This window comes from Salmo trutta, chromosome 31, assembly GCF_901001165.1.
Source record: "Salmo trutta chromosome 31, fSalTru1.1, whole genome shotgun sequence".
Classification (NCBI taxonomy): Eukaryota; Metazoa; Chordata; class Actinopteri; order Salmoniformes; family Salmonidae; genus Salmo; species Salmo trutta.
The window spans coordinates 31,397,627-31,424,207 of NC_042987.1; the positions used below are offsets into that span (position 1 = coordinate 31,397,627).

At 45.1% G+C, this 26,581-nt stretch overlaps 1 protein-coding gene across 3 annotated transcripts in view; it reads right to left on the reverse strand.

Annotated features, from left to right (window-relative positions):
* Positions 1-26,581, reverse strand: part of LOC115169951 (microtubule-associated serine/threonine-protein kinase 3) — an 83,604-nt gene that overhangs the window by 56,067 nt on the left and 956 nt on the right. The window contains exons 1-2 of one of the 3 annotated variants that reach the window (XM_029726114.1): positions 25,896-26,037; positions 25,654-25,685 (exon numbers count right to left, since the gene is read on the reverse strand). In XM_029726114.1, the coding sequence (XP_029581974.1) occupies positions 25,654-25,685; positions 25,896-25,946 (83 nt within the window). In that variant the 5' untranslated portion in view covers positions 25,947-26,037. Of the gene's footprint in view, positions 1-342; positions 797-25,653; positions 25,686-25,895; positions 26,038-26,581 lie in introns of those variants that run through there. The other 2 variants (XM_029726115.1, XM_029726113.1) reach the window with 2 other exon arrangements.

Genomic DNA, 26,581 nt, shown 5'->3' on the forward strand with positions numbered 1-26,581 from the left:
AAACTATGGCGGATGTAATCCGACACATTGTAGTAGAGCAGAGAAATCACAACACAAAAACAGACTGAACATCAACATGAAAAGAAAGGCCAATTTGTGCCATTGTTGTGAATGAAAAGGTACGCTGTTATTGAAGAAAATCTTAAAACAAAAAAAGCATAGCCTTATAGTTATTAAATGCGACGTCATTTTCCTGAATAGTTGTCCCTGTGGTCTAAAGCTTTGACTCAGACAACCAAAATGCTAAATGCAATAGGCTGCACGGGCTCATCCATAAGAGACTTGCATGATCACTGATTAAAATAGTTCGACAAGTCGGCTGTTAGAAGAAAATCAGGTTACCTTTTTGATCTTTTCATCATGGCCCCAGTCACAAAACTTGTTTTGTAGCTGGGCAAAACGGTCCAATAGTAATTCTGATCAGACATGATGAATTACAGCGATGCAAAGGGGTACTTTGAATCGAGTTTGGTAAATGTCCACTATCTCTTGAATAACACAATTGTTATTTCCTCGAAATGTTTCGGAGAATACTCGGTGTCCGAAACCAGAAACTCCGACAAGGGTTGGTACGATCTGACTCCATACCCGTGGCAGTTCAGGCAAGTAGGCGCTAAGCAAGCGTTGATGATGCAGTCATCTCCTTATTTCTTCCATGTGAATTTTAGGAAAGGCATCTTTCGCGCACTACACTCTGGAATCTTTCTCAATCACCAAAACATGTTAACTCCAGAAACAGCTAACACCGCGCAGATACATGTGTCAGTCCATCAATTGGAGGAGGAGGGATTGCCGCCGAAGGAAGGAAGTTGTCATTTAGACTGGGGGATGTAGCATAATGGCGCGTTTATGTAAAATAATTATAACGGATTTCACCGTCACTGTATGTTGTTCGCACGACTATTTAAAAAGCCTCGGGCAAATGGATAAAATATTAACAAGTGTAACTATTATGCTGCTATTCGACTGTAACACGAGTGTTACACAGTACACTAGTGTATAATACACCCTTATGTTATAGGGAATTCTGACATGCACCAGCATCTATGCATTAGAGATGTCGACGATGAGTTGGCCTCTGACGTTTCTCCTCTCCAACGCCCAGGATGCTTCGATTCAAACTCCCATTAGACAGCTCTGCAAGCTTGTCTGTCTGATTTTTACTATGGCTGAGGATAACAAGTATCACATCTCCTAAGTCCTCCACCGGGCTCACAATCAATAACAGACAAACTAAACACCTTTACCTGCTTTGAGGATAACACAGTGCCACAGTTGCAGCCCGCTACCAAGGACTGCGGCCTCTCCTTCTCTGGTGGCCGACGTTTAAACGTGTTAACCCTCGCAAGGCTGCGGGCCCAGAAGGCATCCCTAGCTGGTCCTCAGAGCATGCGCAAACCAGCTAGCTGGTGTGTTTACTGACATATTCAAGATGGTCAACATTGTTATTGTACCCAAGAAGGCAAAGATAACTGAAGTAAATGACTAATCACCAGTAGCACTCACTTCTGTCAACATTTTTTATTTTTTTTTATTTTACCGTTATTTAACCAGGTAAGTTGACTGAGAACACATTCTCATTTACAGCAACGACCTGGGGAATAGTTTCAGGGGAGAGGAGGGGGATGAATGAGCCAATTGTAAGCTGGGGATGATTAGACAGCCGTGATGGTATGAGGGCCAGATTGGGAATGTAGCCAGGACACCGGGGTTAACACCACTACTCTTACAATAAGTGCAATGGGATCTTTAATGACCACAGAGAGTCAGGACACCCATTTAACGTCCCATCTGAAAGACAGCACCCTACACAGGGCAGTGTCCCCAATCACTGCCCTGGGGCATTGGGATATTTTTTAGACCAGAGGAAAGAGTGCCTCCTACTGGCCCTCCAATACCACTTCCAGCAGCATCTGGTCTCCCATCCAGGGACTGACCAGGACCAACCCTGCTTAGCATCAGAAGCAACATGAAGTGCTTTGCGTGACTAGTCAAGGATCATATCACCTCCACCTTACCTGGCACCCTAGACCCACTTCAATTTGCATACCACCCAAATAGGTCCACAGATGATGCAATCGCCATCACACTGCCTTGCCCTTGGGGCTCCCGAGTGGCGCAGTGGTCTAAGACACTGCATCCCAGTGCAAGAGGCATCACTGCAGTACCTGGTTTGAATCCAGGCTGCATCACATCCAGCCGTGATTGGGAGTCCCATACGGTGGCGCACAATTGGTCCAGCCTCATCCGGGTTTAGCCGGGGTAGGCCGTCATTGTAAATAAGAATTTGTTCTTAACTGCCTAGTAAAATAAAGGTTGAATAAAAATCCCATCTGGACAAGAGGAATACCTATGTAAGAACGCTGTTCATTGACTACAGCTCAGCATTCAACACCAAGGTACCATCCAAGCTCATCATTAAGCTTGAGGCCCTGGGCCTCAACCCCACCCTGTGCAGTTGGGTTCTGGACTTTCTGATGGGCTGCCCACAGGTGGTGAAGGTAGGAAACAACATCTCCACTTTGCTGATCCTGAACACTGGGGCCCCACAAGGTTGTGTGCTCAGCCCCCTCCTGTACTCCCTATTCACCCATGACTGTGTGGCCATGCACGCCTCCAACTCAATCATCAAGTTTGCAGATGACACAACAGTGGGCTTGATTACCAACAATGAGACAGCCTACAGGGAGGAGGTGAGAGCACTCGGAATGTGGTTTCAGGAAAACAACCTCTCACTCAACGTCAACAAAACAAAGGAGATGATCGTGGACTTCAGGAAACAGCAGAGGGAGCACCCCCCTATCCACATGGACGGGACAGTGGTGGAAGGTTTTAAGTTCTTCAGCGTACACATCACAAACAAACTGATATGGTCCACCCACACAGACAGTGTTGTGAAGAAGGCGCAACAGCGCCTCTTCAACCTCAGGAGGCTGAAGAAATGTGTATTGTCACCTAAAACCCTCCAAACCTTTACAGATGCACAATTGAGAGCATCCTGTCGGGTGGTATCACCGCCTGGTACGACAACTGCACCGCCCGCAGACGCAAGTCTCTCCAGATGTCACGTATACTCCCTCTCCGGTCTCTAGGTCATCGGGCTGCTGATTATCCTGCACACCTGTCACCATCGTCTCGTGTGCCTCATGACTCACCTGGACTCCATCACCTCCTTGATTATCTTCCCTATATCTGTCATTCCCCTTGGTTCTTTCCTCAGGTGTTATTGACTCTGTTTTCATGTCGGTGCATTGTTTGTGTTACGTGTTTATTGTCTCATTTATTTATTAAAACACTCACTCCCTGAACTTGCTTCCCGACTCTCAGCGCATTCGTTACACCACAACGCATCACCGGGGGCAAACTACCTGCCCTCCAGGACACCTACAGCACCCGATGTCACAGGAAGGCCAAAAAGATCATCAAGGACAACAACCACCCGAGCCACTGCCTGTTCAGCCCGCTACCATCCAGGAGGCAAGGTCAGTGCAGGTGCATAAAGCTGGGACCCGAGAGACTGAAAAACAGCTTATATCTCAAGGCCATCAGGCTGTTAAACAGCCATCACTAACAGAGAGGCTGCTGCCTACATAGACTCAAAATCATTGGCCACTTTAATAAATGGATCACTAGTCACTTTAATAATGTTTACATATCTTGCATTACTCATCTCAAATGTATATACTGTGTTCTATACCATCTATTGCATCTTGCCTATGCTGCTCGGTCATCGCTCATCCATATATTTATATTTTCTTATTCCTTTACTGAAATTTGCATGTATTAGGTAGTTGTTGTGGCATTGTTAGATATTACTGTAATGTTGTCGAAACTAGAAAAAAGCATTTCGCTACACTCGTATTAACATCTGCTAACCATGTGTATGTGACCAATAACATTTGATTTTAATTAAATCTTTTTCTTTCATGTGAAGTGTATTTCATCAGTTATTCCCCTAAAGTGACACAAAACCCTCTAGTTTTGGCAGTAGGGCGCTAAAGCAATATGTAAATAAGCTTCTTCGGAAAACTTGAGCTTCAAAAGAGAAGCCAACGAGTCATTTGAGATTTGGCAGCTCAGCTGCTTCATTTTAATTTGTCTGAGAACTCTGAACATGGGGTAAGATGCCGCTGCCGCCCCCCCCCCCCCTCGTCCAAGATTAATGTTTAATTGCTGACACCACAAAGCAAAGTATTGAAAAAATATTGTAGGTGGATGATGGCCATACTTAGTTTGGGTAACAAACTGAAGGAAAATAAATGGATAGATGTAGTTACTTAATAAAATGTATTTTTTTAGGAAAGGGGATTTTGCCCAGCTACCGGGCTAAGATTCAAGAGCAAACGGTTTTCAATGGTTTGTAATATACAGTTGAAGTTGGAAGTTTACATTTAAACTCAGTTTTTCACAATTACTGTCATTCATCCTAGTAAAAATTGTCCCTGTCCTAGGTCAGTTAGGATCACCACTTTATTTTAAGAATGTCAAATGTCAGAATAATAGGAGAGAAATATTTATTTCAGCTTTTATTTATTTCATCACATTCCCAGTGGGTCAGAAGTTTACATACACTCAATTAGTATTTGTTAGCATTGCCTTAAATTGTTTTACTTGGGTCAAACGTTTTGGGTAGCCTTCCACAAGCTTCCCACAATAAGTTGGGTGAATTTAGGCCCATACCTCCTGACAGAGCTGGTGTAACTGAGTCAGGTTTGTAAGCCTCCTTGCTCGCACACACTTTTTCAGTTCTGCCCACAAATTTTTTATAGGATTGAGGTCAGGGCTTTGTGATGGCCACTCCAATACCTTGACTTTGTTGTCCTTAAGCCATTTTGCCACAACTTTGGAAGTATGCTTGGGGTAATTGTCCATTTGGAAGACCCATTTGCGACCAAGCTTTAACTTCCTGACTGTCTTGAGATGTCGCTTCAATATATCCACATAATTTTCTTACCTCATGATGCCATCTATTTTGTGAAGTGCACCAGTCCCTCCTGCAGCAAAGCACCCCCACATGATGCTGCCACCCCCGTGCTTCACGGTCGGGATGGTGTTCTTCGGCTTGCAAGCCTCCCCATTTTTCCTCCAAACATAACGATGGTCATTATTGCCAAATGGTTATATTTTTGTTTCATCAGAACATTAGACATTTCTCCAAAAAGTACGATCTTTGTCCCCATGTGCAGTTGCAAACCATAGTCTGGATTTTTTATGGTGGTTTTGGAGCAGTGGCTTCTTCCTTGCTGAGCGGCCTTTCAGGTTATGTCAGTATAGGACTCGTTTTACTGTGGATATAGATACTTTTTTACCTGTTTCCTCCAGCATTTTCACAAGGTCCTTTGCTGTTGTTCTGGGATTGATTTGCACTTTTTGCACCAAAGTACATTCATCTCTAGGAGACAGAACGCGTCTCCTTCCTGAGCGGTATGACGACTGCGTGGTCCCATGGTGTTTATACTTGCGTAATCTTGTTTGTACAGATGAATGTGGTACCTTCAGGCGTTTGGAAATTGCTCCCAAGGATGAACCAGACTTGTGGAGGTCTACAATGTTTTTTCTGATGTCATTGGAAAAATGACTTGTGTCATGCACAAAGTAGATGTCCTAACCGACTTGCCAAAACTATAGTTTGTTAACAAGAAATGTGTGGAGTGGTTAAAAAAACAACCTAAGTGTATGTGAACCTCAGACTGTAACTGATTAAATATTGATTAAACACACACTAAACATTTCATAACAATGACTAACTTAACACAATGGCATTTTCCCACAATTTTTTTATTGACATAGAGCTCAAATTAATCCCACCCCAGTTCAATTTGAGCATAGCTCGTGAGCCCACCTCTGACACTGCTCGCACAGTATCCAGTCCCCACCGGTAACAGAAGAGCTCGTTACAGAACAAGCATTCTGCATCCCCTTCTTTTAGTGTGTTTGTTGTGGTTTTGGAATCTGGAACAACCTTTTTCAGTGGCATCACAGCTTTCTTCAGTGTCACTGGTTTCTTTCTCCCTTTGTTTTATTCCTTCTCTCTTAGTTTATTGCCTTGTTCTCCAGGAACCTCTTGTGTGGTGAGGCCGTCAGGACTGTAGCCGACTCAACCTTTCTTTTCCTACGCCTCGCCTCCTGTATCCTTGGCCTGTCGGACAACTCCAATATGACCTCTGCCGCTGTTTGTTGTAGAACTGGTACTTTTAACAAAGACACAAAAATAAACAACAAGAACTCATGAGTATTGATTCAATAAACAATTATTTCTAATCACTCTATGCTTCTATATACAGTATGTGTTTTTTCTTGATAACATTCAGAGCAAGGTCACTGGAGACCTGTGGGTGCTGGGTGGGTTGCAGGTTGTGGCGGTTGTGGCGGAGGTTGATGTTGTGGCAGGGGTAGAGGTCATGGTGAGGGTGAAGCCAACAGCTCGAGCCAGACTGGTTGCTTGTGGGATACGGATGGATAATTTTGGGTGCAGCTTCATAAAACTGTGAAACCAGTCTGCCTGCCAACCAGCTTTCTTTATTGAATGTGTTTTGGATTTCCATCCTCTCCGCAAGGTCAAAGGCCAGTTTTCAGACATCCCATGATGTAAGTCCGAAAAGGGCTCTTTCCATGTTTGGGATATGACTCACCAGGTCACATTTGAAAGAGCCAGTGAAGACTGGTAACCCACCCAAATGGCTGTGGCCTGGGGATTTGGCCTGCTTGTCTCAGTGCCTCAGGGTTTTGGGTGGCACATTAAAAGCACGGGCATCCACCTTAATGCCATGCCCATTTTCAATAGCATTCAGGGCACAACGAAGCACATCTTTGCCATAGCCACCACAATCATATTTTCTTGTAAACTCTCATCTAAAATATATATTTTTTAAGTTTTTTTGAGAGCTGATCCCTAATCTGACCCTAACCATAAACCCTAACCCCTATTCTAACCTTGGCCCCTATTCTAACTGACCCCTGCTAACTGGGGGCTAGCTAGCAATGCTAGCAGACATTAGCTCATGCTAACTAGCTGGCAAGTATTTATTTCACTCAGACTTTCTGCAAGTGAGGCTGCTAGCTAGCTAAAGGGGCAAGCCAGTGTCTAAATTACAGCTAAAAACAAATGATCAACCATAAAGGGGCGAGATCTCACCCCATTAGTGGGGGGGGGGGGGCATCTTTTCCCCAACATAGTAACCTAACATATTACTACTTTACTACAAAACAATCAACATTTTTAACTCTAAACAAGTGGATTTTTTATGTTAAGGCTTCCCTACATGTACAGTGACTTGCGAAAGTATTCACCCCCTTGGCATTTTTCTTATTTTGTTGCTTTATAACCTGGAATTAAAATGGATTTTTGGGGGGTTTGTATCATTTGATTTACACAACATGCCTACCACTTTGAAGATGCAAAATATTTTTTCTTCTGAAACAAACAAGAAATAAGACAAAACAGAACTTAAGCGTGCATTACTATTCACCCCCAAAGTCAATACTTTGTTGAGCCACCTTTAGCAGAAATTACAGCTGCAAGTCTCTTGGGGTATGTCTCTATAAGCTTGGCACATCTAGCCAGTGGGATTTTGCCCATTCATCAAGGCAAAACTGCTCTAGCTCCTTCAAGTTGGATGGGTTCCGCTGGTGTACAGCAATCTTTAAGTCATACCACAGATTCTCAATTGGATTGAGGTCTGTGCTTTGACTAAGCCATTCCCAGACATTTAAATGTTTCCCCTTAAACCACTCAAATTGCTTTAGCAGTTTGCTTAGGGTCACTGTCCTGCTGTGAAGGTGAACCTCCGTCCCAGTCTCAAATCTCCGGAAGACTGAAACAGGTTTCCCTCAAGAATTTCCCTGTATTTGGCGCCATCCATCATTCCTTAAATTCTGACCAGTTTCCCAGTCCCTGCCAATGAAAAACATCCCCACAGCATGATGCTGACACCACCATGCTTCACTGTGGGGATAGTGTTCTCGGGGTGATGAGAGGTGTTTGGTTTGCGCCAGACATTTTCCTTGATGGCCAAAAAGCTACATTTTAGTCTCATCTGACCAGATTACCTTCTTTCATATGTTTGGGGAGTCTCCCACATGCCTTTTGGCGAACACCAAACGTGTTTGCTTATTTTTTTCTTTAAGCAATGGCTTTTTTATGTCCACTCTTCCATAAAGCCCAGCTCTGTGGAGTGTACGGCTTAAAGTGGTCCTATGGACAGATACTCCAAAGTGGAGCTTTGCAACTCCTTCAGGGTTATCTTTGGTCTCTTTGTTGCCTCTCTGATTAATGCCCTCCTTGCCTGGTCTGAGTTTTGGTGGGTGGCCCTCTCTTGGCAGGTTTGTTGTGGTGCCATATTCTTTCCATTTTTAATAATCAATTTAATGGTGCTCTGTGGGATGTTCAAAGTTTCTGATATTTTTTTATAACCCAACCCTGATCTGTACTTCTCCACAACATTGTCCCTGACCTGTTTGGAGAGCTCCTTGGTCTTAATGGTGCCACTTGCTTGGTGGTGCCCCTTGCTTAGTGGTGTTGCAAACTCTGGGGCCTTTAAGAACAAGTGTGTGTGTATATATGCTGAGATCATGTGACAGATCATGTAACACTTAAATAAAGTCCATCTGTGTGCAATCTAACTAATGTCACTTCTGAAGGTAATTGGTTGCACCAGATCTTATTTAGGGGCTTCATAGCAAAGGGGGTGAATACAGTTCTTTATTTTTTAGAATTTTTTGAAGTTATTGTTTTCACTTCACCAATTTGGACTATTTTGTATGTCCGTTACATGAAATCCAAATAAAAATCAATTTCAATTACAGGTTGAAATGGAACAAAATAGGAAAAACACCAAGGGGGATGAATACTTTTGCAAGGTACTGTGTATACAGTTAGTCATAAGTTTACATGCACCTTAGCCAAATACATTTAAACTCAGTTTTTCACAATTCCTGACATTTAATCCTAATAAAAATATCCTGTCTTAAGTCAGTTAGGATCACCACTTTATTTTAAGAAATTGAAATATCAGAAATAGTAGAATTATTTCAGCTTTATTTTATCACATTACCATTGGGTCAGAAGTTTACATACACTCAATTAGTATTTGGTAGCATTGCCTTTAAATTGTTTAACTTGGATCAAACGTTTTGGGTAGCCTTCCACAAGCTTCCCACAATAAGTTGGGTGAATTTTGTCCCATTCCTCCTTACAGAGCTGGTGTAACGGAGTCAGGTTTGTAGGCCTCCTTGCTCGCACACTTTTTCAGTTCTGCCCACAAATGTTCTATGGGATTGAGGTCAGGGCTTTGTGATGGCCACTCCAATACCTTGACTTTGTTGTCCTTAAGCCATTTTGCCACAATTTTGGAAGTATACTTGGCGTCATTGTCCATTTGGAAGACCCATTTGCAACCAAGCTTTAACTTCCTGACTGATGTCTTGAGATGTTGCTTCAGTATATCCACAATTTTTCTTACCTCATGATGCCATCTATTTTGTGAAGTGCACCAGTCCCTCCTGCAGCAAAGCACCCCGACAACATGATGCTGCCACCCCCGTGCTTCACGGTTGGGATGGTGTTCTTCGGCTTGCAAGCGTCCCCCTTTTTCCTCCAAACATAAATGGTCATTATGGCCAAACAGTTTATATTTTTCTTTCATCAGACCAAAGGACATTTCTCCAAAAAGTACAATCTTTGTCCCCATGTGCAGTTGCAAACCGTAGTTTGGATTTTTTTATGGCGGTTTGGAGCAGCGGCTTCTTCCTTGCTGAGCGGCCTTTCAGGTTATGTCGATATAGGACTCGTTTTACTGTGGAAATAGAAACTTTTGTACCAGTTTCCTCCAGCATCTTCAAGGTCCTTTGCTGTTGTTCTGGGATTGATATGCACTTTTCGCACCAAAGTACGTTCCTCTCTAGGAGACAGAACGCGTCTCCTGAGCGGTATGACGGCTGTGTGATCCCATGGTGTTTATACTTGCGTACTATTGTTTGTACAGATGAACGTGGTACCTTCAGGCATTTGGAAATTGCTCCCAAGGATGAACCAGACTTGTGGAGGTCTACCATTTGTTCTGAGAACTTGGCTGATTTCTTTTGATTTTCCCATGATGTCAAGCAAATAGGCACTGAGTTTGAAGGTAGGCCTTGAAATACATCCACAGGTACACCTCCAATTGACTCAACTGATGTCAATTAGCCTATGAGACGCTTCTAAAGCCATGATATTATCTGGAATTTTCCGAGCTGTATAAATGCACAGTCAACTTAGTGTATGTAAACTTCTGACCCACTGGAATTGTGATACAGTGAATTATAAGTGAAATAATCTGTCTGTAAACAATTGTTGGAAAAATGACTTGTGTCATGCACAAAGTAGATTCCTAACCGACTTGCCAAAACTATAGTTTGTTAAACAATACATTTGTGGAGTGGTTGAAAAACAAGTTTTAATGACTCCAACCTAAGTGTATGTATACTTCCGACTTCAACTGTATGTATAAAACAAAAGAATGGCTCTAACTTCATTGGATTATATCTTTAACTTTTTCTAAATGACAAAACAGTTGATCAACTAACCTTAAAATCATTTTGATGGAATGACTTCAAAAACGTTGATGAAACAGAACATTTGTAGTTGATCAAGACTACTAGCGGCCAGAGGAACTGTTAAAAAGAATGTCACAACTTGGGTCTTACCCCAGGTGGCGTCTCACCCCATAGTACCCTATAATGTGAAAATACTCACCAAATATGGAGTTTCGCTGACAACTATCTTCATTTACTCCCGTTAGGACTGGTATGTACTTCCAGATAAGGTCAAAAAAGCAACCGAAAAGAAAAAGCCTATTTGGCACCTTCAATGCATTGAGCTGTTGTAGACTTTCGACCTGTGCGTGGTAGTAATGAGTGATTGGAGGTGCCAAATAGGATCTTTTGCGGTTTATCATACATTTTAATTTGACCTTTTTTGGAAGTACATAAGATTAAAATCTTTAGTTGCTCAGCAAAACTCTGTATTTTGAATCAAACTCCCATTAGACAGCTTGCAGAGCTGTCTAATGGGAGTTTGAATCTTGGAGCTTTCTGGGCGTTAGAGAGGAGACACATACTCATTGTCTACATCTCAAAACAATTGCTTTGTGAGGTGTTAAATTTCTTTATGGAAATGCGAGCTGAAAAGTAGGCCACCAGTGGCCTGGCTTTGGCCCCAAGTGAGAGCAGGTGTGCCGGAGCCATGGCCCAGTGAGACATGTGTTCCGGCCCGCGTCGATGGAAAAATAAAACACTGGGTTAAATCCTGTGGAAATGTACCATAAAAGTATATTTTATCATTACATAATAAATAATGATTTATCTTCTAATAAAAACATAGAGAAATGTACAGCATGTTCAATACCAACTAGGCCTTTATAAGCCTATCCAAAAAGAGACTTAAGTTTAACTTTTCACCTCATTCAATAGAAAAAAAATGTAGAGAAAGTTCCCCGGTCAATAAACAATCAAAATAAATTTTACAGGACTTTATTTTACAATACTTCGCATTATAAGCCAGTGTACAAAACATTAAGAACACCTTCCTAATATTTAGTTATTAGGAAGGACGTCTACCATAGATCGCTAAAATAATGATTATGATCACACTTCATCAATTTAAATATTATGGGGAGACATTTGACAGCCAAGCCCTAGTTATCAGTGTAGCCCATTATCTTCTAGACATGACGTTGAAATATCTTCAAGCCTACATTAAAAACCTCCAGGCTTTTGTCATAAGGGGGCGGCAGGTAGCCTTGTGGTTAGTGTTGGGCCAGTAACCGAAAGGTTGCTGGACCGAATCCCCGAGCTGAGGTAAAAAGGCAGTTAACCCACTGTTCCCCGGTAGGCCGTCATTGTAAATAAGAATTTGTTCTTAACTGACTTGTGTCACGGTTGTTGTCGGTTAAGGAGGACCAAAACGCAGCAGGTTCATCTTGATGTTTATTTATTTTCAAAATGAACGTACAAAAATAACAAAAACACGAACGATCAACAAAAACAGTCTGGTAAGGCACAAGGCGAAACACAGAACAAGCTCCCACAAAAGACAAACACAAACGCACCCACATATATGGGACTCTCAATCAAAGGCAAATAGACAACACCTGCCTTCAATTGAGAGTCCCAACCCCAATGAATCCAAACATAGAAACAGACACACTAGACTCAACATAGAATTCATGAAACTCACCCAGTGCCCAAAACCCAGGAATACTAAATCAAATGCCCTCCTAACTCATACAACACCCAGAACCACATAAAACAAATACCCCCTGCCACGTCCTGACCAAACTACAATACTAATTAACCCTTATACTGGCCAGGACGTGACAGTACCCCCCCCTTAAAGGTGCTAACCCCGAAAGCACCTTAAAAAAAAAAAAAAAAAAAAACAACAACCCCAAACAAAAAAAACAAAAATTCCCCCTTACTAAAGGGAGGGAAGGGAGGGTGGCTGCCGTCAACGACGGCACTGTGCTACACCCCCCCTCCCCAACCCACCTATATCAGGAGGTGGCTCCGGTTCTGGCCGTTCCAGGCAGTCGGGCCACTCTGGCAGTTTGGTGCAGTCTGGCCAGTCTGGCCGCTCGGGGCAGTCTGGCCGCTCGGGACAGTCTGGCCGCTCGGGACAGTCTGGCAGCTCGGGACAGTCTGGGCAGTCTGGCAGCTCGGGACAGTCGGGGCAGTCTGGCCGCTCGGGACAGTCGGGGCAGTCTGGCCACTCGGGACAGTCGGGGCAGTCTGGCCACTCGGGACAGTCGGGGCAGTCTGGCCACTCCGGCAGTTCGGGGCAGTCTGGCCACTCCGGCAGTTCGGGGCAGTCTGGCCACTCCGGCAGTTCGGGGCAGTCTGGCCAGTCTGGCCGCTCGGGGCAGTCTGGCAGCTCGGTGCAGTCTGGCAGCTCGGGGCAGTCTGGGCAGTCTGGCAGCTCGGAGCAGTCTGGCAGCTCGGGACAGTCTGGGCAGTCTGGCCGCTCCGGAAGTTCAGGGCAGTCTGGCCGGCAGCTCCGGCAGTTCAGGGCAGTCTGGCCGGCAGCTCCGGCAGTTCAGGGCAGTCTGGCCGGCAGCTCCGGCAGTTCAGCGCAGTCTGGCCGGCAGCTCCGACGACTGTTGACTGGCGGGCAGCTCCGACGACTGTTGACTGGCGGGCAGCTCCGACGACTGTTGACTGGCGGGCAGCTCCGACGACTGTTGACAGGCGGGGCTGGGTTAACGCACTTGAAGGCTAGTGCGGGGAGCGAGAACAGGACGAGTCGGACTGGGTTGATGCACTTCCGGGTCCGCACGAGAGACAGGAGCTGGAAACCCAGGGCTATGGAGGCGCACAGCCGGTCTAGATCTTACCCCCTGCACAACCCGCCTTGGCTGGATGGAACTAGTAGCCCTGCACGAGCGGGGTGCTCGTACAGGGCAGACTGGGCTGTGCAGGGGCCTGATGGTAGCCGTGCGTAGAGCGGGAGTTGGGTAGCCTGGTCCTCGGAGGCGTACCGGCGACCAGATGCGCTGCGCAGGCATCCTCCTACCAGGTTGGATGCCCGCTCTAGCACGGCACCTGCGAGGGGCTGGAATAACTCGCACCGGACTGTGCGTGCGTATGGGTGAGAGTGCGCTCCTCAGCGAAACATAGCGCTCTCCACCCCATACGCTCCTCCATATAACCACGGGTAGCTGGCTTCCGGCTCTTCCTACGCCTAGCCAAACTACCCGTGTGCCCCCCCAAAAAAAATTATTGGGGGTGCCTCTCGCGTTTCAACGCTAGTCGTGTACCTCGGAAACGTTCCATACCAGCCTTTCGCCTTTCCTCTCCCTCTCTTACCACCTGTCCCCATGGAAGGCGATCTTTTCCGGCTTGGATCTCCTCCCAAGTGTAGGAGCCTTCTCCCTTCAAGATCTCCTCCCAAGTCCATCTCTCACCATAGTCCAACTCAAAATCCCACTGCTCCTTCTTCTGCTGCTTGGTCCTGGTTTGGTGGGAGATTCTGTCACGGTTGTCGTCGGTTAAGGAGGACCAAAACGCAGCAGGTATGTGCAGGTTCATCTTGATGTTTATTTATTTTCAAAATGAACGTACAAAAGTAACAAAAACACGAACGATCAACAAAAACAGTCTGGTAAGGCACAAGGCGAAACACAGAACAAGCTCCCACAAAAGACAAACACAAACGCACCCACATATATGGGACTCTCAATCAAAGGCAAATAGACAACACCTGCCTTCAATTGAGAGTCCCAACCCCAATGAATCCAAACATAGAAACAGACACACTAGACTCAACATAGAATTCATGAAACTCACCCAGTGCCCAAAACCCCGGAATACTAAATCAAATGCCCTCCTAACTCATACAACACCCAGAACCACATAAAACAAATACCCCCTGCTACGTCCTGACCAAACTACAATACTAATTAACCCTTATACTGGCCAGGACGTGACAACTTGCCTGCTTACATAAAAATAAGAATCAATTCATTTTGAAAAAATTAAGATTTACTGGGGCAGTATGGAAAAAATGGATCCTGTGTGAATCGTCCTCTGGAATAGCACACGCTAGGAATACCTGTCCAAATAGGGCTATAACATGGCAAAGAATAGGCTTATCAGCGTAGGGAGCCGCATCATGGGATGATTCAAGGCTGCAGATATACAGTGCATTCGGAAAGTATTCAGACGAATAGGCTTATCAGGAAATGTATTAAATAAAACATTTCTCATCAATCTACACACAATACCCCATAATGACAAAGCGTGAACTGTTTTTTAAAAATGTTTTCAATTTATTGAAAATGGATTATAGATATCTAATTTACATAAGTATTCACACCTATTGAGTCAATACTTTGTAGAAGCACCATTGGCAGCGATTACAGCTGTGACTCTTTCTGGGTAAGTCTCTAAGAGCTTTCCACACCTGGATTGTACAACATTTGCCCATTATTCTTTTAAAAATTCTTCAAATTTGCCTGTGCTTAGCTCCATTTTCCTTTTTATCCTGAAAAACTCCCCGGTCCTTAACGATTACAAGCATAACCATAACATGATGCAGCCACCACCATGCTTAAAAATATGGAGAGTGGTACTCAGTAATGTGTTGTATTGGATTTGTCCTGAACACAACATTTTGTATTCAGGACAAAAAGTTCATGACTTTGCCACATTTTTTTCAGTATTACTTTAGATGCATGTTTTGGAATATTTTTTTATTCTCAAAATGGTACAGTAAAAATGCTTACAGTCCATAACATACATAGTGGAGTATTTGTGCTAAATTCATCCATTGAGTTTGCTGACAAAGTATTTTAAACATGTATTTAATATGTAATGAATGCCATTAATGCCAGTAGTTTGGAGGGGTGCATTTTCTAAATTGTGCATTATTTCTGTACCCCACACATACAGATAATTATAAGGTCCCTCAGTAGTGAATTTCAAACAGATTCAACTACAAAGACCAGGGAGGTTTTCCAATGTCTTGCAAAGAAGGGCACCTATTGGTAGATGGGTAAAAATAAACCACTCAGGGATTTCACTATGCCACTTATGGTGACTATAAAACAGTTAGTTTAATGGCTGTGATAGGAGAAAACTGAGGATGGATCAACAACATTGTAGTTACTCCACAATACTAACCTAAATGACAGAGTGAAAAGAAGGAAGCCTGTGCAGAATAAAAATATTCCAAAACATGCATCCGATTTTGCAAAAAGGCACTTAAGTAATACTGCAAAACATTTGGCAAAGAAATATAAAAAAATGTCCTGAATACAAAGCATTATTTTTGGGGCAAATCCAACACATCACTGACTACCACTCCTCATATTTTCAAGTATGGTCGTGGCTGCTTCATGTTATGGGTACGCTTGTCATTGGTAAGGACCAGGTGAAACAATACTGCTAGTACGAACTCGAACCCAGGCGCAGAGTAACACAGCAAGCAGAGGTAAGGGTAAATCCAGAACTTTTACTTAGTCTAAACAGAAACAAGGCAACCACACAAGAGCACACTAAATAAAACATGATACCTAAGCAAGGATACAGGCCAAATGAGAAACCTAAATAACAAGGCAACCAGATGAACAGAGAAAGTAATTGAACACAGGTGAATCCAATAAGAAATAAATCAGGGTAATCTGGAAAGTAGGAAACAGGGTAAGTGTGCCCTCCAGTGGTAACCTAAGGAAACAACAATCAAAAAACAGAAACTGTGACAGGACAACTTCCTTGATTCCATGCGCAGAGGCAGAACCCTAGTAGGCAACCAGACCATCTGGCCCGGATGCAGAAGAGGACTCAAACGGCGATGACCGTTGGCCTGGCGTTGAAACCGAGCTGAAAACCTCAGGAGCGCTGACCAAGCCCTCTTCCAGGTCCGGCAGCAACGAGAGATGAGATGTTGAGCAGATGGAACCACCACTTCAATCTCCTGATCTGGAAACAGAGAAGGCTGGTATCTGTACAAAACCTGGAATGGTGACAGGCCGGTGGAGGAACACTGGAGAGTGTTGTATGCGTTCTCCACCCAGGGAAGATGCTGAAGATTCCAAGTGGCGGGGTTAGCGGACACAGCACCGTAAGGCGGTTTCCAGATCCTGGTTCACCTGCTCTGTTTGACCGTTGGACAAACTGGCTATCACCCTCAGTCCTCAGGTTCATGAACCCAGAAGAGTACAGAATGCCCTCCAGAATCTGGTGGCAAACTGGGGGCCCCGGTCGGAGACGATGTCCAGAGGAAATCTTGGAAGATGGAAAACATGCTGAATAACTAGCTGAGCAGTCTCACTAGCTGAGCAGTCTCACGGGCAGATGGAAGCTTAGGCAGCGGAATGAAATGTGCCGCCTTGGAAAAGCAGTCCACAATGACAGTGTGGCCCTCTGAGGATGGAAGACCCGTGATGAAATTCATAGAGAGATGAGACCAGGGTCGAGAAGGTGTTGGCAGCGGATGAAGAAGCCCAAGAGGCTGCTGACGAGGAGTCTTGTTCCCGGGCGCATGTCAGACAGGCAGCCACAAGGGTCCGAGTGTCCGCCCCCACCTGAGGGCCACCAAAACCACCTCCTCAGAAACTCTAGCGTTCGCTGCCCTTCTGAATGAGAGGTAAGATGCGATGAGTGAGCCCACTGAAATACCATGGACCGTGCCTCAAGAGGAACAAAAAGTCTGTTAGATGGACAGCTGTCAGGAACTGCCTCCCTACCTTGGGCCTCCCTCACAACAGTCTCTATACCCCAGGACACCGGTGCGAGGATAAGCGACCTGGGGATGATGGATCCAAGCGACCGATCCTCACTGGAGCTGGGGAACTGGCGAGAAAGGGCATCCGGCCTCACGTTCTTAGACCCTGGACGGTAAGATAACGTGAATCTGAACCGAGTGAAGAAAAGAGCCCAACGAGCCTGTCGGGGACTGAGGCATTTAGCCTCCTGGATGTAGGCCAGGATCTTGTGGTCAGTCCAAACCGTGAAGGGATGTTCCAAACTCTCCAACCAGTGCTGCCACTCCTCCAAAGCCAGTTTGACTGCAAGAAGCTCCCAATTGCCGACGTCATAGTTCCTCTCTGCTGGAGTGAGACGCCTGGAGAAGAAGGCACAGGGATGAAGCTTTTGGTCTTTAGCTGAGCGCTGAGACAGAAACGCACCCACGCCAACGTCAGAGGCATCCACCTCTACCACAAAGGGAAGAGAAGGATCCGCATGAACTAGAATGGGTGCAAAAGAAAACCGTCATTTCAGGTCCTGGAACGCCTTCTCAGCAGCAGGGGTCCAGCTTACATGCCCAGCCGAGACCTTGGTGAGCGCTGTCAATGGCACAACCACCGAACTAAAGTCTCTCACAAACCTCCGGTAGAAATGAACAAAAACACTGGACTTGCTTGACTGTGCTGGGCCACGGTCAGTTGACCACCGCTTCTACCTTTTTGGGAGTCCATCCATACACAGCCCTGAGACACAATGTACCCCAGGAAGGAGATCTGAGGAACGTAAAACTCACACTTTCCGGCCTTCACGAACAAGTGGTGAGAGGAGTCTTTGAAGAACCTGGCGAGCATGTTGGCTGTGTTCAACCATGGACCTGGAGAAGATGAGGATGTCATCCAGGTACACAAACATGAACTGGTGAAGGAAGTCGCGCAGCACATCATTCACCAAGTCCTGGAAAACGGATGGAGCATTAAGTCCAAATGGCATGACACGGTACTCATAATGTCCATTTGGGGTGTTGACTGCCATCTTCCACTCGTCTCCCTGTCTGATGCACACCAGATTGTACGCGTTCCGTAAGTCCAACTTTGAGAAAACCGTAGCTCCCTGGAGTCTCTCAAAGGCTGACGACATAAGGGTAACGGTTCTTGATGGTAATGCTATTTAAACCCCGGTAATCGATACAGGGACGTAATCTCCCATCCCTCTTTCCAACAAAGAAAAAACCCACTCCTGCAGGTGAAGTGGATGGCCGAATAAAATCAGCCACCAGTGCCTCCTTAATATAACTGTTCATGGCTGCAGTCTCTGGACCTGAGAGAGAATACAGCCCTCCTCTCAGAGGACTGGTGCCGGGCAGGAGGTCGATGGCACAATCGTAGGACCTGCGGGGAGGCAGTTTGCTGGCCCTTCGTTTGCTGAAGACCTGACCCAGATCCCAGTAATCCCGAGGTACGCGGGAAAGATCAGGCTTGTCATCCCCAGCTGGGAAACAGGAGAATCGGAAGCCTCCAGATGAGCAGGGCCGGAAAGATGTGGGGAGTTGCTGGCAGGTGGACTGGCATGAAGAATTCCATCCCAGAACACTTCCCGAGGGCCAGTCAATTTGAGGATTATGGATAGAAAGCCATGGATGTCCAAGAATCAGGGGAAGCTCAGGAGAGTCCACCAAATGTAACTGGATAAACTCCACATGATAATCCAGGACTCGTAGCTGAATAGGCATGGCGAGCTGCTTCACCTTCCCAGACCCTAGGGATTGACCATCTAGCGCAGTGACCGACAACGGAATGTCCAGCTTAGTGAGAGGCAGCCCCTGTTGGCGAGCTAATGTGCGAACCAGAAAACAGCAAGTAGCCCCAGGGTCTATGAAAGCAGGAATGTCCAACTGCCCATTGTCCCACCTCAGGTTGGCCAGAAACAAGGTGTGTACCATGTCAGCAGCTGGAGACTGTATCTGACTCGCCAGTATTCTCCCTTCTACTGATGAGTCATCCCGTTTCTCTTTCAGCTCGGGACAGGAGGCACGGAAATGTCCAGACTGTCCACAGTAAAGACAACGTTGCTCGTTAATCTTGCGACTTTTCTCCAGAGCGGAAAGTCTGGTGCATCCCAATTGCATCGGCTCCTCTGGAAGGTATGATGGAGAAATAAAGCCGAATTGAGAACTCTGACGGGGTGCAGGACAAGCAGACGCAGCATAAGGCAGTGGAACAAACAAAGAATCGACTTCCTCAGCGGAACCCAAAACACTGGAAACTCGGAACCCCTCCGTCCTCTCACGACGGCGTTCCTGAAGCCGGTTGTCAATCTGGATGGCCAGGACGATAAGCTCCTCCCAGGGTTGTCCCGGGGAGCCAGTTCATCCTTGAGAACCTAGCTGAGTCCATTCAGAAAGGTTGAGTGAACTACCTCTGTATTTCGGCGAGCGTCCGAAAGTCAATGGCGTAATCCGCTACGCTCCGGCTGCCCTGCCGAAGCTCAATGAGTCTTTGAGCAGCGTTCCTGCCACTGATGGGGTGATCAAAAACCCTCTTCATCTCCTGGGTGAAGCTTTGCCAATTAAAACAAATGTCTGATTGCTGCTCCCATATGGCCGTGGCCCAGGCCAGAGCCCGTCCTGAGAGCAAGGAGATGACGTATGCCACTCTGGAATGCTCGGTGGGAAACGTTGATGCCTGCACCTCGAAGACCAGCGAGCATTGGAGCAGGAACCCACGACACCTCCCAGGATGCCCCTCATAGCGCTCCGGTGCCGGGAGATGAGGCTCCTGAAGGGAAGAAGACACTGAGCTGGTAGGGAGTAGAGGGTTAGGAACAGCCACGGGTGCAGCAGCTGTTGCTCCCATCTGTCCTGTCTGCAGAGTGGACGCAAGAGTTCTTAAATCATCCGACTATGTCTGCAGCCGCACCTCATGGCGACCAATCACAGTTCCATGGTGGGTGAGAGCCAACTGTAAATGGTGAAGTTCGGAATGTTCCTCGGATGACGGTCCATGGATCCATGGTTGGTTTAGGTCTACTGAAACAATACTGCTAGTACGAACTCTAAACCAGGCGCAGAGAAACACAGCAAGCAGAGGTAAGGGTAAATCCAGAACTTTTACTTAGTCTAAACAGAAACAAGGCAACCGCACAAGAACACACTAAATAAACATGAGACCTAAGTAAGAATACAGGCCAACTGCACAACTATCAAATTTAATTGCTATATTGTAATTATTTCGCCACTATGGCCTATTTATTGCCTTTACCTCCCTTATCCTACCTCATTTGCACTATTTATTATTATTATTGACAAATTATTATTGACTCATTATTATTGACTGTTTGTTTGTTTATTCCATGTGTAACTCTGTGTTGTTTGTGTTGCACTGCTTTGCTTTATCTTGGCCAGGTCGCAGTTGTAAATGACAACTCGTTCTCAACTAGCCTACCTGGTTAAATAAAGGTGAAATAAAAAACTAAAAAACTGAGGAACCTAAATAACAAGGCAACCAGATGAACAGAGAAGGTAATTGAACACAGGTGAATCCAATAAGAAATAATCAACGTAACCTGGAGACTGGAAAGCGGTAAGGGTGCCGCCCTCCAGCGGTAACCTAAGGAAGCAACAATCAAAAAACACAGAAACTGTGACACCAGGGAGATGTTTTGGCTTAAAAGAAATGGAATATAGCTAAGCACAGGCAAAATCCTAGAGGAAAACCTGGTTCAGTCTTCTTTCCAACAGACACTGGGAGACTAATTCAGAACAATAACCTAAAACACAAGGCCAAATCTACACTGGAGTTGCTTACCAAGACAACATTGAATGTTCCCGTGTGGCCTAGTTACAGTTTTGACTAGATTTGGCTTGAATCTATGGCAAGACTTGAAAATAGCTGTCTAGCAGTGGAGGCTGGTGGAGGACGGGCTCATTGTAATGTCTGGAATGGAATCAAACATCAAACCACGCTTGACTCCGTTCCATAAACTCCATTCCAGCCTTTACAATGAGCAATTCCTCCTATAGCTCCTCTCACTGCCTCCACTGCTGTCTAGCAATGATCAACAATGAACTTGACAGAGCTTGAAGAGTTTTTTAAAGAATAATGGGCAAATATTGTACAATCCAGGTGTGCAAAGCTCTTAGAAATGTACTCAAAAAAGACTGGTGTTTCTAACATGTATTGTCTCAGGGGACTGAATACTTACATAATCAAGATATATTTGTGTTTTTTGTCATGAATTTTTGATAAATGTTAGAATATTTCTACCACCTTTGACATTTCAGTATTTTGTGTAGATTGTTGATCAAAAATGATAATGAAATCAATTGTAATCCAACTTTGTAACACAACATGTGAGAAAAGCCAATGGATGTGAATACTTTCTGAATGCACTTTACATCAACAACTGAAACAAATATCAAAAGCTCGTGTTTGGGTGGACTTTTCCTTTATGCTACTTAACGTGCTGGCAAAATGTTGTGATCAGTGCTAATGTATGAGCCAACTAGACAAGATGATCACGAGCAGCACTCACCTCAACTTTCCACAGCCTAATGGTAGACGTAGACTAACCAATATCCACATGGAAATTCAGTGAAAAGAAAAATCTGACATTGATTTATCAAGACGTGAGTGAGTCTAAGCAGCGCAAAATGGTGCTGAAATAGTTGAACACACGCGGGTAGGCTATTGCTTCTGTTTTATAACAATTGGATAACTTTGGGAGTTTCAGTAAGAAACAATTTGATTCCTTCAATTGCATTAGCCTACTTTATTCCAATATTTTCGTCTTTCAGTGATATATTGCCACAGTAATACTTCACGGATCCATCCAGTTATGGTTAAGAAAAAAGTGCATGTATTGGGCTATGCGAAGAGATGGGTGAAGTGACATGCCTTACAAAGTTTAGAACAGGCAGATGGATACTAGTAACGGGCGCTGCCTAACAACCATCTAGAGGTTAAGAGCGTTTTGCGTGCCAATGCCATGACGTCGGTTGGCGGAAATAAAAAAGTAGAGGCTTTGTTGCCGGCAATACCTTTCATATATTAAGAAAAGTCGTCAAAGTTGGTGGGATGCTAAAGTTGGTGGGAAAAGAATTGGTTTGAATGGTGTGTTAGACTCATTGCAAGTCTGTAGGCCTACTGTTTAACCACATTACTTCACTCCACTAAAGTGGCTAAGGACCAAATATGGGTCTGCCCACTCATTTCTGTTTTCCATTCAGTCTACTCACCAAGCCAACTCTTGTCCTTGTCCTTTGCCTTGACTGACATGTCATTATGAAACATGAGTAAAATCCAGTGCATGATGTGTGAAATTATTTATATTGAATTGCGTATACAAATGTGTATTTCCAGACTAGTCGACAAGGCCTTACAGCGCATGGAAGTGCATGCCTCAGGACTATACACAATACATATAGTATTTTCATACAATGTGTGGAGGTACACTTTATCTTTTAAAAAAAATCACATTTACTGTTAGGTAAAATATATTTCACCCCACCAGTAATGTTCCCTCTAGAATGCGCCCTTGCGCGGCAGCGCACATTCTCCAGGTCTGCCGCGCAGAGGAAATGCCATGCCGCAGAGACGCAAGAGATTGAACTTCACTGAGTTCGCCCCATTAGTTTGCACTATATAGATCAACGTTTTTTTTCCCGTGATCGAATAAACATTGTCAGCCCCTTTTTCAATGCAACAAACCAAAAAAAATCTCACTTTGCAAGAATGAGTCTCTGATTTTGTTGTAGGCAGCAACACAATGTTGTAGGCAGAGCCAGAGCGCAACAGAGTAGAATTATATTGGCGGGGTAGCCCATGAGCGGTGAGAGCGCAGAGCTGCGCATGTGCACTTTTGTTGATATTCTTTGCTAGTTAGCGAGTTATTCGCCCAGTTATATATAAGTATAGGTCAGCAATGGGGAGTTACTGCTTCCTACAAGAGCACAAAATGTGTAGTCTACATTTCAAGCTGTCTTTGAAAATCCAGTCAGGTAAAAAGCGTATGTCTTAATTAAAAGGGGCAGTGTTTTATTTCAAGATAGGCTTGAATATGCAGAGGAGTAGCCTACATTGTCTAATTCTCTGTATGGGCATAATTCATTTTATTTTGTAAAGTGGTTTCTTGCATCATACAAGTCAATTTACAGTCACCTATTTGGCCCATGGTGTTACAGACCAAGTATCCCCTCCTCTCAGACCCTATCCCCTCCTCTCTTCTCCAGACCATTTCCGGAGACCTTCTCCCCTACCTCACCTCGCTCATCAACTCATCCTTGACCGCTGGCTACGTCCCTTCCGTCTTCAAGAGAGCGAGAGTTGCACCCCTTCTGAAAAAACCTACACTCGATCCCTCCGATGTCAACAACTACAGACCAGTATCCCTTCTTTCTTTTCTCTCCAAAACTCTTGAACGTGCCGTCCTTGGCCAGCTCTCCTGCTATCTCTCTCAGAACGACCTTCTTGATCCTAATCAGTCAGGTTTCAAGACTGGGCATTCAACTGAGACTGCTCTTCTCTGTGTCACGGAGGCTCTCCGCACTGCTAAAGCTAACTCTCTCTCCTCTGCTCTCATCCTTCTAGACCTATCTGCTGCCTTTGATACTGTGAACCATCAGATCCTCCTCTCCACCCTCTCCGAGCTGGGCATCTCCGGCGCGGCCCACGCTTGGATTGCGTCCTACCTGACAGGTCGCTCCTACCAGGTGGCGTGTCGAGAATCTGTCTCCGCACCACGTGCTCTCACCACTGGTGTCCCCCAGGGCTCTGTTCTAGGCCCTCTCCTATTCTCGCTATACACCAAGTCACTTGGCTCTGTCATATCCTCACACGGTCTCTCCTATCATTGCTATGCAGACGACACACAATTAATCTTCTCCTTTCCCCCTTCTGACAACCAGGTGGCGAATCGCATCTTTGCATGTCTGGCAGACATATCAGTGTGGATGACGGATCACCACCTCAACCTGAACCTCGGCAAGACGGAGCTGCTCTTCCTCCCGGGGAAGGACTGCCCGTTCCATGATCTCGCCATCACGGTTGACAACTCCCTTGTGTCCTCCTCCCAGAGTGCTAAGAACCTTGGCGTGATCCTGGACAACACCCTGTCGTTCTCCGCTAACATCAAGGCGGTGACCCGATCCTGTAGGTTCATGCTCTACAACATTCGCAGAGTACGACCCTGCCTCACACAGGAAGCGGCGCAGGTCCTAATCCAGGCACTTGTCATCTCCCGTCTGGATTACTGCAACTCGCTGTTGGCTGGGCTCCCTGCCTGTGCCATCAAACCCCTACAACTCATCCAGAACGCCGCAGCCCGTCTGGTGTTCAACCTTCCCAAGTTCTCTCACGTCACCCCGCTCCTCCGCTCTCTCCACTGGCTTCCAGTTGAAGCTCGCATCCGCTACAAGACCATGGTGCTTGCCTACGGAGCTGTGAGGGGAACGGCACCTCCGTACCTTCAGGCTCTGATCAGGCCCTACACCCAAACAAGGGCACTGCGTTCATCCACCTCTGGCCTGCTCGCCTCCCTACCTCTGAGGAAGCACAGTTCCCGCTCAGCCCAGTCAAAACTGTTCGCCGCTCTGGCACCCCAATGGTGGAACAAGCTCCCTCACGATGCCAGGACAGCGGAGTCAATCACCACCTTCCGGAGACACCTGAAACCCCACCTCTTTAAGGAATACCTGGGATAGGATAAAGTAATCCTTCTAACCCCCCCCCCCCCCCCCCTTTAAAAGATTTAGATGCACTATTGTAAAGTGGTTGTTCTACTGGATATTATAGGTGAATGCACCAATTTGTAAGTCGCTCTGGATAAGAGCGTCTGCTAAATGACTTAAATGTAAAATGTAAAAAAGTAAAAAGATCATTAATGAATGTCAAGCCCTTCATAATGTAAAAACGTTTTAAAAGTCTCATGCAATGTAGACCTGCACTTAACACCACATATATGCTACTGTAGGTTATATCATGGAAATGAAAATCTATTTCCAAGTGAAAATGTATGGGATTTTCTCCCTTGGTTTTGTTGTTAGGCCACATTATGCTCAGATAGCCACAATAGCTACTGTCACACACTGTAAAGGTACAGCCTCAACTGTAAACGTGCGCCGGAAGTTGCACAACATTCTCACAATGTTCAAGTTTCTGTTCAAAAGGCCTACAATTTGCGCAATGTCTCAAAGAATTAGAGGGAACATTGCTTACTAGTATCTGCAGCCTCTGTTTTACCACTAGGCACTAGCGCTCACTGTGAAACCACATACGCAGCTTTTTAAGAGGTGTTGCCTCTCATGGAAGTGCCAAGTAAAATGTCTGCTACTATGATAAATTGTTGACATATAAAAACACCTTGTAACACACTGTGGTTTTGTATCAAATAGTGTAACAAGAGCAGCGATAACCAGTGATGTTCTTTAGTGATACTTACATGTTTCCCCTTCGTGGAAGGCTCAGCTCTTTCTGGAATTGAGAAAGAAAGATACATTAAAATGGTGACAATGGCAGTAAAGCCTTGCTTGATATCAGAGGCTGCTGAGGCACATAATAATGGCCGAAACGGAGCAAATGGAATGGCATCAAACACCTAGAAACCATGTGTTTGAACCATTCCACTAATTCCTCTCCCGTCATTACCACGCGCCCATTCTCCCCAATTAAGGTGCCACCAACCTCCTGGACTTGATATACATTCCAAACACACCCGTTACATCCCCGAGGCATGGAACCAAAGGGTTAATGATTCTTAGAAACAAAATGAAAACAACCATTAATGGAGGTTTTGATTAGTCTTTCAAAGCCCCTCCACATCGAAGATGATTCATACACAATCTGTGGCCAACGGTACAGACGGAACGACTGGCTGATTATTTATGCACACCGTATGACAGCTATGTCCCCTGCTGCTCGTTCCCCTCCTTTATGGAAATATCTCATAGCTCTGGCCTAATTGTGGATGTCTTAAGTAGGTCTTCTCATTCATAGCTGCACATTATGTATGTTGTTCTTTTTGCTTTGGTCCTGAAGCCCTTGCATATAGGCAGGCCTATGTTCATAATAATGTACACGACATGTATGCCAAAAATGCTGTGTCACAGTGTACTCTATTTTCAAAGATAAACGCAGGTTGTTTTGTTAACCAAAAGTACATCCTCAATTTGGATTTTTCACGATGCAAATCAGCAATCAAATTAAAATTGCAGGTCCATGTAAGGTGGATGAACCAATCAATGTAATATAATGAAAATAGGCATTTTGAATATGTGGACAAGCACATTTCCACCAACATCTCTTTCATAATGGATTTAGAGCAAACAATGGTCAACGGATTTAAATAGCTAAGCCTCTACCCGAGTAAT